This window comes from Chroicocephalus ridibundus, chromosome 6 (genome assembly GCF_963924245.1).
Source record: "Chroicocephalus ridibundus chromosome 6, bChrRid1.1, whole genome shotgun sequence".
Lineage (NCBI taxonomy): Eukaryota > Metazoa > Chordata > Aves > Charadriiformes > Laridae > Chroicocephalus > Chroicocephalus ridibundus.
This window is the reverse complement of record NC_086289.1, coordinates 33,371,141-33,389,655: the sequence shown is the minus strand read 5'-3', so window position 1 is coordinate 33,389,655 and position 18,515 is coordinate 33,371,141. Positions and strand designations below refer to the sequence as shown.

General features: G+C 40.3%; 1 protein-coding gene across 8 annotated transcripts in view; it reads left to right on the top strand.

The window, feature by feature from the left end:
- The window catches only part of ANK3 (ankyrin 3), a 381,671-nt gene that overhangs the window by 229,848 nt on the left and 133,308 nt on the right, over positions 1-18,515 (top strand). For 6 of the 8 annotated variants that reach the window (XM_063337713.1, XM_063337717.1, XM_063337716.1 and 3 more), the window contains 4 exons: positions 4,583-4,681; positions 8,545-8,730; positions 9,293-9,316; positions 10,542-10,640. In XM_063337713.1, coding sequence (XP_063193783.1) covers positions 4,583-4,681; positions 8,545-8,730; positions 9,293-9,316; positions 10,542-10,640 — 408 coding nt within the window. The remainder of the gene's footprint in view (positions 1-4,582; positions 4,682-8,544; positions 8,731-9,292; positions 9,317-10,541; positions 10,641-18,515) is intronic. The other 2 variants (XM_063337719.1, XM_063337720.1) reach the window with 1 other exon arrangement.

The window sequence follows — 18,515 nt, the reverse complement described above, 5'->3', positions numbered from 1 at the left end:
AATTAAAACTTTAAATGCTTCCAGCTCTATCCCTTCTGTTCTGCCTCTCGCCACGTGGTCAGAGTGTACCAGGGACACATCAAGTCTTGTCTTCCCCCATAGGCACGACAGCGCAGTGAAATGCCAGGTTGTGTTCAGGTCTTTTCCCACACCGGATGTCAGCCATCCATTGGGATTAACTCTGAGTTGCCCGCCTTATTCATCAACAGAGAAAGCATAAAAATAACATCTCTGTTTTAAGTTGTCCAGAAGCCAAACAGATGTACACCCCTGGAGATGAAGAAAGTGGAGGCACATCCAAGGGTGTTTGCAGGATACTGGAGGTGGTTATATAACAGGGAGCACAGCAAAGCATGTACCCTTCGGCCTTAGGTCTGCTCTCCAGTATCTTACGAGCTGCTAATTGTTACAGAGTCAGAAGAGACACTGATAGAACAGGAGAGTGGGAGATAACTTGTTCAAGTGAAAGGGATCCTCTTTCATGTAATTCAGTGTCTCTGGTTTAATCAAGCTCATCCCCTTTCCTTGTACTGGGAGGTACTGCAAGTATATGCAGAGCTTTTAAGTCAAGTCCTTTGAATGAATATTTAAGTCAATTATAGAAAATTTGAAATAAAGGAAAACAGTGCTGATGTTAAGAGCAAAGCAGTAAAATGAAACAGAGGAAAAACTGGCTCAAAAAATGCGTAAACCACAGATTGTTGAAAGCCAAGTGGCTGTGCCACAGGAGGTGTCCCTGCTGCCTACCCTGTTCCTATTCTTCCTGCTCAGGAGCTGCCTGGCAGGCAGTGTCAGAGAAGGGATCAGATTAAGAGATGGTCTTCTCATCTGGCCCTATTATCCGGCCCAATATACAGAAGAATATTGCTATTCTTCTGTATTATAAAGATGTGGGTAGGATAGAAATTGTTTGTTAAAAAGGGAAATGAAAAAATTTACATTTTAAAGAGACATTGGGGTTTTTATTGATCTCTCAAATAATATGAACAAAATGTTTAATAGAATCTATTTCAAGAATGTTAGTTATTTGGGATCTGTCTTTCATGTTTCCGTCACCTGGACGAAGGAAATAGGTGGCTCAGTTCTGCTTTCTTACTCTTTTATATTAGCTAGATACAGCAATATTTGATTCCAGGCACCATATAATTTGAATTTAAAGAGAACAACAGCAACAAAAAGTAGTTTTAAGTAAAATCTTCCATGACTTGGTAAGAAGTAAAACAAAGCAGAAATATTTCCAGTGGTTTTCCTGTTAAAGAAATTAAGATGGCTTTGAAAGGATCTTTTCTGCTTGTGTCTGAGAACTTGTGTATTCAGCCCTGAGACTAAAAATAATCTGAGATTGTAAACATCTTATATAACTGCGTTGTCCATACACCCTAAGGTTTTGCCACATGTTACCCTTATTTTCCTAACATATGAGAATTAAAGATAATTATTTTTTTTCCCCCTCATGGATGCCTTTGATATCCTTGCTTGAGAGATGTATATTGGCCATTCCACACCAATACCTGTTACCAAACTGCCCCTGGACCAGCTTCGTCTGTGGTAGTGAGCATCACTTTACCCTTCCTGAGCTTAGAAGAAAGTTCTGCTGAATTTGGCATACCCAGAGATCTTTTTGGTTTGTTTTTCTTTTTGATGCTTACCCTGTTTTCTGTGAGTTTGGCTTTATCTCCACTTCCCTTGAAGGTAACCTTGCTGACAGTGCCAGTGTTAGGGGTGTAAGGCCTTCTCTAACCAAATCTTCCTGTCCTTAAAAAAAAAAAAAAAAAGTTTATTTTTACTGAGTTTGAATTTTTTACCTCTTCTGGGGGCCGTTTATTACTATTGAAGTCCAAATGCTTTCCTTAGGCTTCTGGCTCTCTGGCAATTTCAGCCCCTTTTTCAAGACAGAAGAAAAAGCAAAGTATGGGGGGAAAGATGTTGAAAACCCAGCAATAATTTTAACACAGGAGAAAAGGTTCTGCTCTGCCTCCAAATGGGAATAATACTTGGTTCTGAGAATTTTTTCCTATTAATTATTTTCTGAAACTAATAATTAGGAAGTGTTTCCTGCTTCCGTTCTAAATGCAAATGTTTGAAACCAAAAAAATTAATCTTTGTTTCCAGCTGAGTTAGTAAATAGATATTGAGTATGCCATGAAATGATAGGGAAAAACGTCAGACTGCTATTCACTATAATAATAACCTGTAATGTGACATATTAGGTACCTTAGCAAGCGCTTTCTGGCTTCTTTGTTTTTCATTAAGCACAGTTTTGACTGTGTGGTAACTAAACCGTTAGGCCTTGGTTCTGGAGTGCATTAACACATTGCTAACTTTAGGCTTTGGCTCCGGTAGGGCTTCAGCGCCTGCTCTATGCTTGTAGCGATGCTTTCCTGAATAGAGACCAAATTATCAAAATACTGGAACAGCAACAGACCTTGCAGCCTGTGCAGGTCTTGTAAACATGTGGCTTCACAGCTGCTCGGTGTCTTGTTGATGGTACAGTTCCTCTTGGATCAAACATCCAGTTCGGGCCATTTCCTCTCCAACTGTCCTTTCTCCTGACCTCCTATTTGTCTCTGCTGCCAGGGAAGCCTGCATGCTCGGCTTCAGGTCACCTGTGCTCTCCTGCGTGCTCTGTGTTGGACACGTGCCCTGCAGCTCTGCCCCGTTGCTGTGACAGTCAGAAGTCTCTCAGCTGTTTTCAGCACAGCTACTGTAACTCAGCCGAAATTCACTGCTATAGGTCTTAGGCTAGGGTTTCTCTTCATCTCTCCAGAGCCCGGAATGTTGGTGTTTTTTCTTTGATTCAAATATATGGCCAAACTCTTCTCAGCACATCTGTGTTTGGCTCCATTGGTGTCCTGCAAAATCTAGGTCACTGTCCTTTTTAACTGTTCTAGCTCAATTGCTGAGCTGCTCCCCCTGCGCTTTCCACCTTGCTGAAATGTCTGCCCTGGCCATGGACAGACATGAGAGTGCTGATACTGTCTCGGCCAAACCCACTCATATGGAAGCACTTCCTGAACTTTTCTGGTATTTAAACCAGATGAAATCTTTCTTCTGTTTTACTTGTTATTTTTAACTAGCCCTTACGTCCTATTTTCACGCTCTAGAGTAACCACCAGAAGTGGTGTGTGGTAGACCGAGAGGTCTGGGAGGGTCTTAGGGGGATGCAGCTGAAGAAGTAAGGTGCTGCCCCCATTGCAGCTGACTCTCTGGGAAGTTTACTTAAGTAAAGTCTGAGGTTCACAGAAATCCCAATGGCATGAGATCTGGAAGATAGTGAGAGGAAAGACAGGGCTCTAACAGAGCCCACTGAAACCTCACTGATCTCCTGACGAAAACATTTAATGGTGTCATCACCCATGCCAGTACCATAAGGAAAGGGATCAGGCAAAATCTAGTAGCGGTATGTCTGACAGAGTAATGCTGGAGTACAAAGAGTAAAAACACATGTCATGATAGATCAGAGGAGAAAAAGATTGTTCTTATTGCTAATGCTTCCTTGGTTGCTTCAGCAGTACCAAACTGCTCAGTTTGGTATAGCATAAGGACATGTTAAGTTGTTACTATAAAATGTATTTACCACTAGCTCGTGATTCTGTTGGACTGAGGCACATGCAGTGCTACACAAAAGCCAAGCAATTTCAGGTGCAAATCCGCAACTTCTGTTAAGTTCCTTTAGAGGTATCTTGGTCCCAGGACATGTTTCATGACGTCATTTTGCTCTTTTGGTTTTGTGAGTGACTTAAAAGCTGTGAATTTCAGAAATGCATAGAATAGGGAAAAATATATTGCCTTAATGTTAGTCCCCAAAAATTCATTTCCTGAAAGGCTGTGACCTGTATACAGTTAAGGCAAAGACAAAAGCATTGACGGTAAGAGTAAAGCAGTTGCCAAAGAATGAGTTAAGCTCTGCAGCCTCTATGCTTGTATTGCACTGATTGAAATCACTCACTTAAGCATAATTTGAGAAATGCTCTAATGTGGTCGGAAACACTGATAAACCTCTGTCTCAAACTACTGAGAACTAACGATCCTCCGATCTCCTGGTGCCTGAAATATGAAGTAGCTCAGTGACCACAAGCAGGCTATGCTCAAAAGGCAGCTCTTTGAGGAGATAAAAGGCATAAGTAGCTGGCACAAGTGAAAGAGAAGTCAAAGCTAATGGAAAAAAGAGAAAAAATGGGAAAATATTGTGAAAAACCATTTCTCTTGCTTTTGCTGTGGACTTGTATTGTATTTGCCTGTCCCGTTTTGCATTTCCATTGCTGTGACTGCATCTATCGGGCATCACAACTCTACCAAATGGTCTGTCCATATTGGCTTTTGGTTTGACTTCACAACAGATGTAAAAGGATGTATTCTCACTTAGCTGTGAGAATTGTATCTGGTCAGCTGAAAGATTCCACTGTGTCCTTTTAAATAATATTACCTTCTCCTATCCTCACTTAAATCAAGGGTGATCACGCCATTAACTGACGTGAGCACACAGTTTATTTGGTTTCCTCCTAATTTACCCGGGTTTGGTGGATCTGTGGTATGTATGAAATGTTTCTGGAGTGTTTACACTCTTGTTTTCTTATTTCAGAATGGTTTCACTCCACTGTATATGGCAGCCCAAGAAAACCACCTGGAGGTTGTTAAGTTTCTTCTTGACAATGGTGCCAGTCAAAGCCTTGCCACAGAGGTAAAAGTTTGAATTTCACACTTTATGAACAATGTAAACATGTAAAATCTGCTTCAGCAGTGATTCTTGCCAGTTTATATCAAGCTAGTCTTTTAAATGCAAAATTAAAGACCAATAAAAAGTTCTCTATGTGAAGTGTGCTAATGAATACTGTTATTGACTTTTCAGCAATTTAAACCATTGCTTGCCATTTCTAAAATAAAAAATTACTTTAACTAGAAACAGTTCTAAAAATAGACGTGTTCTTAGTCATAACTGGTAATCTTTCAGGTTAACTGCTCAAACAAGGAAGCTGTGTGCATAATATAAACGTTCTCTGTGCTTTCATTATAAATAGTGGGCAGTGTGGAGGGCAACCATAAAGCAAGAAAAACTGTTTACCTACACTTTGGAGTCAGTCCTGGGATATCAGGGAAAACTCAGGGTTACTTAGCGCTTGGAGCATTTTCTGAACTGCGTTTATTGCCATCTTGATACCCTCTCTGTAGCACCTAGTTATCCCCTCTGGTCCTGCAGTGATCATTTCAAGCTGACAGAAAGATGCAAGGTCCATCCTTGAAGGTGTTCTGTGATCTTTTCAGAAGAACGCTTTCTATTTCTTGCTTTAAAAAGTAATTCTAACTCAAATAAGGCAACATGGAAGGTAAAAAAAAAAAAAAAAAAAAGGCAGATACATTAATAGTCATAAACGTATTGCATTGAGATAGGTTTTTAATCTGATGAATTTTCAGTTGTCTTAATTCTAAGATTTTGCTAGCAAAAAACCCCCGGTATTTCAGTATGTGCTCTCCCTAATATTTATTAAATTATGATTGCACTATCTGAACTGATTCCATGAAGGAAATACTTATTTGAAAAAGTCCTACTTTTTGCAAAATATGAAATGCAAAATTAGTTTATTGCATCACTATACCTCACTGTATAATGATGTACATGCATATGGAATCTATTTCTTCTCTTCTGAAGTCAGCTCTGTAATAAATGAATTAATAATGGATCAAAATTATCTTTTCAAAATCACTAAAAGTTAGTTATAACTAGAAGTGGGCATCAGAAACTACTTTCTGGAAATGCTCAAAGATATGATAATGCCAAAATGAAATATTTTAAATTTGGAAAATTAATTGAAAATTGTGGTTTTCAGAACACCAATTTCTATTTCTTTGCAAAAAACTCGGAAACAAAGAAGTCATGAGACCCCCCAGGGATGTACAATAGATTCAGACTTTTGAAAACAATCTTGCCACTGTATCATTTTCTGAAAATAGAAATTTTTAAAATTGTGTATGGGCACTTGGTTCTTTTTCTTTGGTATTGTTTTTCACTTAAGCATTTATTTATATGTCGGCTTAGGTTGAGCTTTTTTCCAACTCAGCCTGATGATAAGGTGCAATCTAATTTTATCCGTGGAGAATTCCTTTGAAGATACCAGGCTACAAAACAATGTTGCCTTTATTGCCTGCCTTACTTGTTTGTGATAGTTGCTTATGGGTGCTTTCTAATTTTTTCTTGGTCCAAGTTTTCATATAAATCTAATATATCTTTATCTTTGTAAGTGCAAAAGCCTTTGTTGTTAACTGATTGCCACTTAATTAAATATTTATTAAAAATAAAACTCTTAAACAAAGGTGTTTTAATCTAAATAAAAAAAAAATAGAACCAACTATTTTCTTTACATTGTTTTTGGGTTTTTGTGCTTGGTTTTGTTTTAGTTTGGTTTTTTTCTTTTTTCTGGAGTGGGCTTTGCCTTATGTTTTAACATGCAGTTGCTAATTATAGTACTGACATCATGATACTTGCTTGCAATCTCTTTTTGTGAGTTGTCAACTTCAGAGAGCATGTGGTGGAAATGCATTCTTGCCGGTGCTAATATTCTTGGTCGCAGTTTGCTTGGCCTTGGTACAATGATCTCGGCACACACTGAAGTGATGGGCAACTCTCATCAGAGTTAGGAAACTGGGGATACAGGGGATGGCAGCTGTTCCAAGGTTGAAATTAAGTGCTTCCTCCCATCTGTCCACTCCCTTTTCCCTAAGGAAAGGAGAAAATGTGTTCCTAGGATACTATTTTTTTTTTATATATATATTATTGGTACCAGCATTGTTACCAGCATTTTTACCAGAAGAGAATGCCCAATGAGAAAAGACGTTTTAGACAGCTAAACCACTTTTCTATGTGAAGCACTAATTGTGCCACTGCTGTCAGCTGTTTCAATAGAGCAGGAAGCCAATGTCTGCGGGTCACTAAGGCACGAGTTGCCGCACTCTGGATTTCTCTGGGCAAGAGCCTTCATTTCTGCAGGTACAGCGTAGCTATATTGCCAGAGCCCTCTTGTGGGCATGCTCATGGAGTTTTTTGGCCTTGAGAGCTACACAGCATTTTTCACACCCTGTGCTGCGCTCTACCCGCAGTCTCAGGCTGTGCTGTTGTTTCACCCCAGGAGCCACGCGTGACCTGGCACCACAGCCCAGAGCTTTGCCCTGCTATGGGAGCCAAAGGGGAAGGCTATGGTTAAATGTATTTAAAAAAAATCAATGGGGAAAAAAGAAAAAGCTTGTTAGGACCCAAGGAATTTCAGTGATTTTTCTTTTTTTTCCTCCAAAATTTTGAAAAAGTACTTTTTTTCATAGCTGCTCCTGTTTCTCCTCCTAAATTGAGGCGCAGTTTGTTTGGTAAGCCAGAGGGAGAAATTCTTTATTGAAAACGTTACTTCTAGTTCCAAAAGTTAACAATTGAACTCTGCGCATTTGACATACTGTGATATCTACATTCTTCTCTGTCATTGCTGCACTTCTATTTCACACTCTTCCAGTTTCATCATGACAGAAGTAGTTGAAAAGTGAAAGAAGGTGTTTACCTCCTAAACTGTAATGAAGTTTGGTAATATAAGCTTTGGATATATTGATCAAGAGTCAAATGTAATAAATAAATATCCCAAGTAGAGTAATTTGCATTTGTGATTTTTTTGAGTGATTTATGGGTATTTTCTTGGGCAAAGCTGAATGTGTTCCTGTATTGGAATGCTACTGAAATGTTTGGGAAGGAGCAGAATATAAGTGACAACTCTTTCATTCTTAAGTTTTCTAAGAATACATAAAAATAAAATTATGAAAACATCTCAGACTACTTTCCATGTGTTGGAGGAATCCACTCTAGAATCTGTTAAACAAAAACCTTTTTTTTTTTTTTCTTTTTAGGTTTCTTATTCTGCACTACTTTGGCTATTTGCTAGTCTGAAAGGAAATAATTTCTGTTTGTAAGAGGATTGTATATCACATCTATATAAATTTTCATAAATGGAAGTTGTAGTAAAATAATTGGTATATTGGGAGAATTGGTATTCCTGCTCAAATATTATTAGATTTTAAATAGACATATAAAATATATCAGAGGATAAAGCTGAAGTGTTGGTGGTTTTTTTCCTTAAAAACCGTACATTATAAACTGTAGCTGTGGGGGAATGGATGATAATTTGCTATGGAGACATCATTAACAATTATAATTTTAATATTTCAGAATTGTATACCTTTTTATATAATTATACACATACTTATTTATGTAACTGTTAATTCGTGAGTAATTTCACACTTTTTTTCTCAAGTCTCAGTCATTTTTGACTGCTTGCATCTTATTATGTTTAAGTCTGGAGTGCCAGAAAGGTGTTTTGAGCATTTGGGACCTAGTTCACCAACACTTGACTCCAATTTCAGTGTCACTGCAGGGTACTTTTAATTTGCACCATGTTACACTTTCCGTTTGAATTTGAGCCAGTACTGTTACTAATGCTGAGATCGCTTCCCTTCCCCTTCCCGTGCCCTGGAAAGCTGGGAACCTGTGTTGAGAGTCCCCATTGTATGTTGCAGGACGGTTTCACGCCTTTGGCAGTAGCTTTGCAGCAAGGGCATGACCAGGTGGTTTCACTGCTGCTTGAAAACGATACAAAGGGAAAAGTCCGTCTTCCTGCCCTTCACATCGCTGCTCGCAAGGATGATACGAAGGCAGCGGCTCTGCTCCTGCAGAACGACCACAATGCTGATGTGGAGTCAAAGGTCAGTTGTAAAAAGAAAAAAGGTTTGATGCTATTAAGTGCTGGCCACATGTATTACATGCAGTGAAGGTCTCCCTTAGTGTGAAGTATTTTGCTGCAGAGTTACACGTAACTTTCTTCTATAGCGTGTGATTAAGAATAACGTTTCATTTGCTTCCTTTGCCTCTTTCCTTCCCCATTCTCTTTTTCTTTAAATCAGGGTTAATTTCTCCTGTAGAAACTTTGAAAATGGAAAATAATAAGCAAAGTGTTATTAGAATTATTCTCTTGGGAATGAAAGCCACTCCTGCGGTGGTATGCTGTAGGTATTGTACAATTAAGTCATTTGATTAGTTGTTTGTGCAATTGCTACTTTAAGATCTTTGGTAAACATGTAACAATGAGCTTCAAAAACCCTCGATCATTCAGCTTCCATTCAGTCGAGCTTCCTTTGTGTGCCGACTGTGCTGTCACCTGAGCTGCCATGCCACGTAGCAATCATGAAGCTTTTTGCATCCATATCACCAGTGGTGAACTAACCGTTCATTTTTTCCCCCTCTTTGCTTCCAAATGTGTTAACCTAGATGATGGTGAATAGAACAACAGAGGTATATATAAATATATATATGCATCATCACTCCTCCATGACTTAGTGCTGCTGCATCATTTCTTCCTCTTCCTTTTTGCATCGCCTTTTATAGGATAGATACCTGCTTTAGATGAAACGAAGTAGCATGTGCTAGAGAAGACTGTAGTTTAGATACCAGGGCTTTCTGCAGCTGAAACTAGGGTTTAAAAGTAAGAGTAAGCATTCTTGGGAACTAATTGCCATCATAAAAGAGACGTATTATGTAAGATGGAGTTTTCAGGGATTCTCACGTAATACATGTTTATCAGATGTGTTAAGAGCTGCAGACAACCCTGTCATGTTGTGCATCCAGGTCTGATTTTTAGGCTTCTGCATGACACTTACCTTGATGGTGTCAGCAAATAGAATGATCTGAGAGTGGTTTTATATCTGCGAAACTCCCAAAGCAAGGCAGTGGCAGCTAGCATGGCTTGCTAACAATTTAGAAATGCATCTAGTTCCCATAAGGTTTCATACTTTGCAGGACTGATGGAATTGCTGCATGTTTTAGCATTATTTTAAAAGGAAGTAAAACTACTTAAATATGAAAATAAGTTGCTGAAGTAATTTTATCAGTAAGGCATCTTCTAATTAGGGTGGTAACTTGTGGTGTCTCAACATAACCCAGTGTGATTGCCCACAGTGGGAGTCTGATCTTTATGGTACTAACCCTCGGAAAAAAAATACCCATATTAATCATTTAAAATTGTCTTTGATGTTGTTTTCGTTTGCATCTACTTTGAATTCATAAAAAACAGTTAGCAAGTATCATTAAATGACTTGTATCTGAACTTCTGCAAAGAATCTCTAAGAGATTTAACTTGCAAGACGGACATAATACCGATAACAGCTAGATATTTCTCATTAGAAATTAATTTCTTGTAAAAGACAGTTCATTGCTTTAACACTCAAATGTTTTGCTGTTGTTTTTCTGGAATAACTGAAAGTTTTATCCTAGTTCTGGTCTTCTAGAATAATTATGTTAATTTTTTTCCCTCCTGCATAGCAATATGATTTTATTTAGACTCTCAGAGAGTCTATAAATAAACGTCAGTGAGTGAAAACTAGTACAGAATTGGAATGGTGACTTGCAGCAGACTCCTATTACTAGTTTGTGTTAGTGATGTGATACAAATTTTGGAGTACCAATGAGATATAAAAAAGTTAAGTATCTATTGGTTTTGTTCTGTTTTGGTTTTTTCCAGAGTGGGTTCACTCCTCTCCACATAGCTGCTCACTATGGAAATATCAATGTAGCTACACTGCTGTTAAATCGGGGTGCTGCTGTGGACTTCACTGCAAGGGTAAGTGTGAAATCTTACTTATGCTTAGTCTGCTTAATCATCAGTTTGAAACACTTTTTCCACAAAGGTGTGGAAAGGTACATTGCTCTTGCCAGCTGAGGGGCCTGGCCCGTCTGCTCTCGTTCTGTTACCATACGGTGTAAAGGGGGAGTTCCATGTGCTGCTGAACTGAACCTGAGCTCTGGTCCTCACCGTTGAAACTTCTGCTATTTTCATAGGTCCGGTGTTGTAAAAGGCAGGCTGGGGTTCAGTGAAATGAATGCTTCCACCCCTAGCTTTAGCATATGGCAGGAGTGCTGTCCCTGGTGAATTGTCCTCGATATGCAGTCATTTCCAGTGAATGTGAAGTGCAGGTGTTACTGGTAGATAAAGCAGCTGTGCCTTCATTGCCTGTGCGCGAGTCAGATGATGCATAAAGGAGGTTTGAGAAACTGTAGGGGTAGAAAATGAAATGAAATGAGGTATAGAAATGTAGGGAAGTCGATAATGGGAGCTGTATGGCAGAAGCTATGGTAGAGTGAGGGAACTAACCCTCCTGCCCCTCTAAGCTGTGCACCAAAGTCACGGCACAGCCAGGGGGGTGACAGGGTACTTTCTCAGATGTATGAAAAAGGATTGAGAGCCAGGAGGGAAATGGTATGGGCTTTACTTGTGTCCCTTTGGTTACCTCTGGGCTGGGTCGGGAGCAGCTGATTGGTGGCTTCAGCTGCACCTTCTTGCCTGGGGAGTGGGTCCATCCTCCCCCAGGCAGCTGCATGGCTCTGCGAGCCTGGTACCAGCAGGGTCTCATCTCCAAGCCCGGGGCCAAGGTTTGACCATATCTGCTGCCAAGGATTGGGTCTGTCAGGAGGCCAAAGAGGAATATTAGAGTGAAGGAGTGTGGTCAAGGTAGGGAGGATGCGGGAAAAACAAAACGTAAGCAGGAGCAGTGTAAAAGACAGAAAATGACAGAGGGAAGCTATATATAGTTGGAAGAGCGGGAAAATAAAGACACGTGTATGGACAGAGATACAGCAATATGAAGGGCATGAAAGAGATTGTGACAGGCATGAGACCAGAGACGAAAGAAAGGCAAATGCAGAGGTATCACAAAATCTAACGAGCAAGGATGAAAGGCTAGAGAATGGTAGGGTAGAGAGGATGTTGGCGGAAAGCTGAGTGGGTGCCACGAGAGTATGCAAGGCTTTAAGAAGGGAAAAGCAGGGAGACTTGTTGAGGCACATACAGCTATAAATAGAAAAGGGGCTAACATTTAAAATAGATTAGTACTAGGAAATGCTGGACATAAAACTTCCTACTGAAGTTCTTAAAAGTTTGTTTGCTAATTAGCTTCTTCAATAATGGTTTGGGATGTGTGAATAGGAAGATATCCATGGAATTTCTGCTGACACACAGCCAGGAATGGTTGTCAGTAAAGAAAGTGTGCAACAGAACATGTGGTGAAATTCACAGTGGAAAACAGATCAAACTCTTGGCTAAAGAACACACGTATTTCTCCTGTTGGCTTCTCCAACAATCTACCAACCGAGAACAGGACATGTCTATATTAGTTTTTCACTGGGTGGTGTGTGTGATAGGGTTTAAAAACAAAAACAACCCAAAAATGCAAATGTGATTTCAAGTTATTCCAAAGTATTTCTGATATAGACTTAAAAAAAACCCTAACCAGCCAAACAAACAAAAAAAAAACCAACCAAAAAAACCACCCCACAAAACCAAATTGAGGCTGTGCAAGAATTTGTCTCACCAAACCTTACCAAAACAAAACCAGGGAGGAGATGTGGTAGTGGTTCCTAGGTCAATAGGGAGTGAAACTCAAGGGAGCAAGAGGCATTCAGATTGAAGCCAAATGCTATCGTAAGAGTAAATAGGTATAAATTGGCCGGGAATAAACATTGTCTAGAAATTTAGAGATATAGATACTTCATACTAAGTATTAGTAATTAATATTATTTAATTAATAATTGTCTAATTCATTTTAAATATAAGTAATGAAATTCTGGAGCAACCTTTCAATTAAGGTAGAAAAAGCAAAGAACCCCAACGTGTGTATTCAAGATGATATTTGTGAGGGGAATTATGTGGCATGGATAACTCAGCAGCTCCTTTTCAGAGATTTTGATCATGAGTTGTGTTTATTACTTATTGCTTAGAGCATTTGCCACAGAGCAAAAGCAAACTGTAGTATTTTCTTTTACTTTCGATAGTTTGTATAGCTAAAAACTTGAATGCTTCTATAGTAGAGGAACATATTTACATGTAGCAAAGTGTTTATAATAAGCATTGCAAACCCATGAAAACAATAAAATATTATTGCAATTATTTAGCATATAACCTACTGTTTTCCTTATAGGACTTCTCATGTTTAAACGCCTCCAAAAAAACCTGAACAGTTCTTTTCTAGGGCTTGTCTGTGATTGATAAGGGGAGTTGGTGGAGGAGTAGAAATTTCAAGGAAAGACAGACCCAGAATGTTTTCCTTAAACTGTAAGTAGGAGTGCAGGTGAAAAGTGTTGGCCCTGCCCGCTATTTATTCAACATAGCATCATTCAGCAGTTTATTAATCAAGATAAATCAACAAAGCTAAAAGACGCTGTTAAAAGGCATGAGCCAGTACCTACTAATGCTGGTGAGAAGAGTACTAGCAGATATTGGGTTAAGCTGATAGCCTAAGGATCAGCTCTCTCGTATACCCCACAAATGATGTTTTCCAAATCACATTCATCACTAAATGTATTTCATGTTATTGGCGAGAGAGGGGTCCCGGGTTAGATCCACATGAAGTTCACAAGCTAAGAGTAGATTTGGGGGTTAAGGGTTTCTGGGAAGCTTCTAACTATGCGTGCTTTGCTTTTGCTGCTAATGTTGACCTCTTATTCTCAAGTCCTTAAACTGACCAAATTAGAGCATTAAGGCATTTCAAATGGTAATAAGCTTTGGCATTCAGTATTTGGTAGGCTCTAATCGCAGAAGCAAGTAAGAAGAATGGGGTCTTGGGTCAACTCTTTCCTACTCAGAAACAAGATTAGGGATTAGCAATGCTGCTACTTGAGCAATTAGCAGCATTTAGTACCAGTACCACTAAATATCATCTACTTATGCTTGTTTTAATAAAATAATAAATCTTAGTCTTCAGCAGCTCTGTTCTGGATTAGGGGCACTGATGGAGAGCGCATCCAGAGTAATAAGGCCATACTCCCCTCCTCTTCAAGACCTGGAAGTTCCAGGTTCTCCCTCCATTAGTTGTCATCGTCAGAGAGAGGCAGACTGCTCAGACAGCCGGGGAAGTGCAGGCGCAATGACATCAGCCTGAAAGAGCAGTGGGCTGTCCCTGTGACTCAGAGCACCCAACGGCTTGTTTGTGCTTGTGATAGCTGGGTGGGGGCATCCGCAGAGCACATCTCTACTGGATGGTGGTTGCAAATCTAGATAAAGTGGTTGTGACAGAAGTAATCGTAGCATAAATAACAGTAATATGGAATTGAATTTTGTTCTTTAGTGCTTATCAGACTGCGGGTAATGAAAGCACTTCACGGCAAGATGAGTTAGATTCTGGTAGAGCAGTGAATTTGTAGGCAAACAAAGCACCAGTCTAAGTTGAGTGTAAAGTACAATTATCAGCACCAAGTAACAGACCCCTTGCTTGATCCTTGATTACCCAAATTGCAAACCAGGTAGAGGTACTCCTAAAACAGGTACTAAAAATGACCTGTAGGTACAGCCTGCCCACTGCCACCTCATTGCCTCTTCTTGTTTTAATTTCTGTAAACAATAAACACAATATTCTGTCTCCCTTCTGGAGGAAGGGCCCTTATGTGAGTTGTTAACAGTCTAAGACAAGCAACGGAGCAAAGGTATGGAAGGGCTGTAACCCAACTGAAATCATACTGGGTGTATGTACCGTAGCTTTCAGAAGTGCAAAGAGCAACGTGTAGGATGGGGGTGTCAAACGCAGTTTGTGCTTTTGCAAACCATCAATCATTTTTCCTTTGTTCTTGTTAAATAAATATGAATCAAAACTACTTGTATGTCTTTCAATTTATGTTTAAACTATTTAGGCAAGTATTGGTTCTGGGGAGAGATTTGAACAAGAGCAGAGGATTACGGTAACAGAAGATGCTTGTGTGGACTGGGCAACATGAAGACAAATGTGTGAGGGCAGGATAAATAGCCAGCTCCCACCACCAGTGTAGTGAAGGTGGGGACGGGTGGAGAAAATGTGAATGGACACGTAGGATGAAGGCAGAGCTCTGAGCCTTAAGGAAAAGAGCAAGTGTGGTGAAAACAGGATCTGGTGAAAGGATGTAAGAAAAAGGAGGGCAGACCTGTGGCAAAGGACATCTCTTCACCTGCTGTGTTTTCAGTGGGTTTCTGAGAGGCCTGAGGGAAGAAAGAGGTTCCAGCAATAAAGGCAGGGAAAGACATGAGCTTGATGATGGCTCCCAGCGTGCAGGAGGTGAGCAGTGGTGCTGTACTGTAAGTAAATAATGTCCCCAGTGATATGCAGTAGCAGCTGTTCCCCTCACCCCTGCCGGTATACACCTGCCTGCCTCTCAGCTGTCATATACTCCCTTGTTCCCTTCTTGCGCTGCATCTAAGAAAACTAGGCATAGCTCCAGGAGCTCTTACAGGTGTTACAGTGCTTGTCAGCCTGTGTACCTGCTGACCGTAGAGGCTGGGCAGGTTGGAAAGGGACCTGCTTTTGGTTTGCACTTTTCCAGCCCAGCAACTGATTTCATGTCAGCTCTTCCATTGAACTGCATTAGCACTTCTGTGTCTGTGCTTTCTTCTCTAGCCTTGCTGCAAGCGCAGGGAAGATGGCACAGCATGGAAAGTTCCCTGTGGGATGGATGGAGATCATTTCAGTAAATCAGCTTGTGATGGCCCTGATTCTGCCTATTTACAGGGGGGCAGCTCTGACGACCTTCATAACCTCAATCCAAGTGAAACAAGATCTCTTTATTGGGCTGGATGTTTGCTACTTTGTAATCAAGGAAAAATGCTAATTCCAAATTGCTTGACTTCTTGGGCTCAAACGCAGCAATAAACCTGTCACAATTACTGGCAGGGTCTGCACTGTAGATGTAGCAGCCGTTTTATGTCTATTCATCATCCTTTTTCTGTAGTACATTTTCACGTGTGTGGCTATGCTTCTCTGAAACCCTTCAAAGCTAAAGGAATCCCTTCATTGCATCACCATATTTCCCCCTTACTTAACTGGGAGGTAGTTGCACATGGGGTAAAGAAGTGGAGGAAGAGAACTAATGGTAACTGAGGGTGAAGTCAGTCTCCGTTCATAGCCAGATTAACACGTAAGTGTAGTTGCTACCTGGGCTTTGAAGGATTGCAATTCCAGGCATCATTCTCTTAGCTGGCAATGGCACCTGATGTTGGAGAGGTGCAGATAAATCCTAGTTACAAATGGAAAGAAGGCCAAAGACCTTTAAGTCAATCTAGTTCATCAATTTTTTTCAACAGGAAAAAGCAATTACTGTTATTTCAAGAAAAATATTTTTCATTGGCCACTTGTGCCTTTGAATCAAACTGCATCTGCTGTGTTACCTAGAGTTTTAATAATTTTGTTATCTACTTCCCGTCTCCTGGAACTACCAACCTAGTGATTAGCATGGAGAAGTGAAATCCACCAGGTGGACTCTCCTGTTCCAGGCTTTCAATTCAGGAGATCTGTTGTTGGCATACAGTGACCATATGGATAGTGAAAACTGCTGTGCTCCCATCCTGGCTGCTGTTTCTGGAGCTGGACACTATTGCAGGGGCTTCATGCCACAGGCTTGACTTTTTTTACCAGAATCAGGTCGTCTTCAGACTGAGGATGGGTGGGTGCTAGAGAAAAAGGACAGGTCACACAGAAGGATTTCTTCTTCTTCACCTCTACTGCTCCCTTCAAATTTGCTCTGGACTGCCTTGCACTTTGATATCTAGGATTTGGAAAGGTGTCTCCAGATGCTTGCTAAAGCATGCTCCAGATGCATGCTGGAGCAAGTCACAGCCATTGGAAGGAATGAGAAACCAGTTTCCTTAGCAGTCTGATTATACCTATGTTATCCTGTGCAAGAAAGCTCTTTTGCTATCAATCAGACCCCCACAGAGTGCCTGCCCTTTCCGCTTCAGGCCTTGCTTGGGCAGCCCCAGGAGCAGTGCCCAGGGAGGGCAGGCAATTTTCTTTGCTGCCATTCCCAGCCAGCTACAATGGGAATGTGTGTCCAGACTACACTGTGCTTATTCAGCAACAATAAAGTGCAAATCAGTGTTTCCCCAAGGCTGCTATGCAGACCAGGGAGGTGAGGAAGGTGCTATAAATAAATTTTATTTTCTGGGAATTACAGTTAGGAAAAAGTTATCTTTTGGGGGTTCACAGTCTCTTCAGAAATCATTCTTCTGTATTGAGATTATCTTCTAGTGGGAATATCTGTCTAGCCCAGGTGAGGAAATGCCTTTGAAGCTTCACCGGTCTCCGAAGAGCGCAGTGGTTTGAAAGGAAGAAAGAAAGAAATTGTTCTCTGTAGCTTCCAGAGCAACAGCTGAAAGAAACCTCTGTGACCCCCACACCCACTCTGTACTTCAGCAAGTCAGAAGATTCAGGTAGCACAGGAATCCTCTCCATGAAGATGACCTCTGCCCATATCTTTCTTGCCAAAACAAACAGTTTTTTTTTACTGTGCTGTAAAACTGCATCCAACCCTGTGAACAGCCTTCCCGATACACAGCACTCCTTATTCTAGAGGAGATCTCAGTTCCACTGGGACTGGGCTTTGCCTGCAGAAAGTTTGCTTACTGGAAGGTTGAGAAAGGATTTGGTAATTTTGAGAGGGTGGTGTGAGGACAACATGCATTAATGATGACCCTCAGGCTGAGGAGCAGAACACCATCAGCCTATCAAAAAGAGAAGGCAATATGTAAGTGACAGTAACAGAAAAGAAAAACATCTTTTTATTTCCCTAATGGTAGTTTGCCATAACTCCTTGCTATACTCTTCCTTCTTTTCTTCCAGGATTCATTTTATACATCTCAAGCCTGAAAAAAGATAAGCATATAAGCCTACAAGAACTAAATTAGCACAACGTAGGACTTATTAACATTAAGTAGAGGAGAAAAAAGCTGAAAAATTATGCACAGTTGTAAGTTTTCCTGGAAAGCTCTGATTGTGTGTTTGTAGCTGTAATTTCTTTAATTCCTGAAAGTCCTATACAAGTCTCAGCAATCCCAGTAACTTCTACTAGAATATAAGACTTTTCTCTCTGCAGGGGTTCTGCTGTGTTGTAGCTTCAATTCTGAATTGCAGAAAAATATAGGAGGAGAGAATATTGAGTATTATCCTATACAACATGTTGATGTAGCTGCTTAGTTGCATATGACAGTCTTCACATGCACAGCACAATCTTCCCATACCTCCAGAAACTGGTAATAGCAGTAATATCTGCTCAGTGTTGTTGATGGCAATTCCAGTATACAACAATCAACATTATGCTCTTTCCTGAAGAAACCCCAATGATGGAAGGATTTTCCCGACTGTATAGGACATTTCAGCTTTAGCAATCTGGCTAGTTTCACCTTCTGTTTTATTCATGCATTTTTTTGTCAACATTAAGCTCTCAGTTGAGAACTGAGAAGGACTATCCTACTAAATTCCAAGTCAATCTGAACATTTTGGTAATAAACTGTTCTTTTAAAAAAATCAAAGATAAAGAATTTAAATTTTTCCGTTTAAAACTACACTCCAGCGAGGGTCTGGGAGGAGAGCTCAGAGGTGGAGGTTAAGCTCTCTCACTGGTAGCGAGGAGAAATACCAAATCCCCATGACGCTGGCAATGAGTCTTCACAGTCCCCACATGATCTGCCAGTCAGTCAGTACTT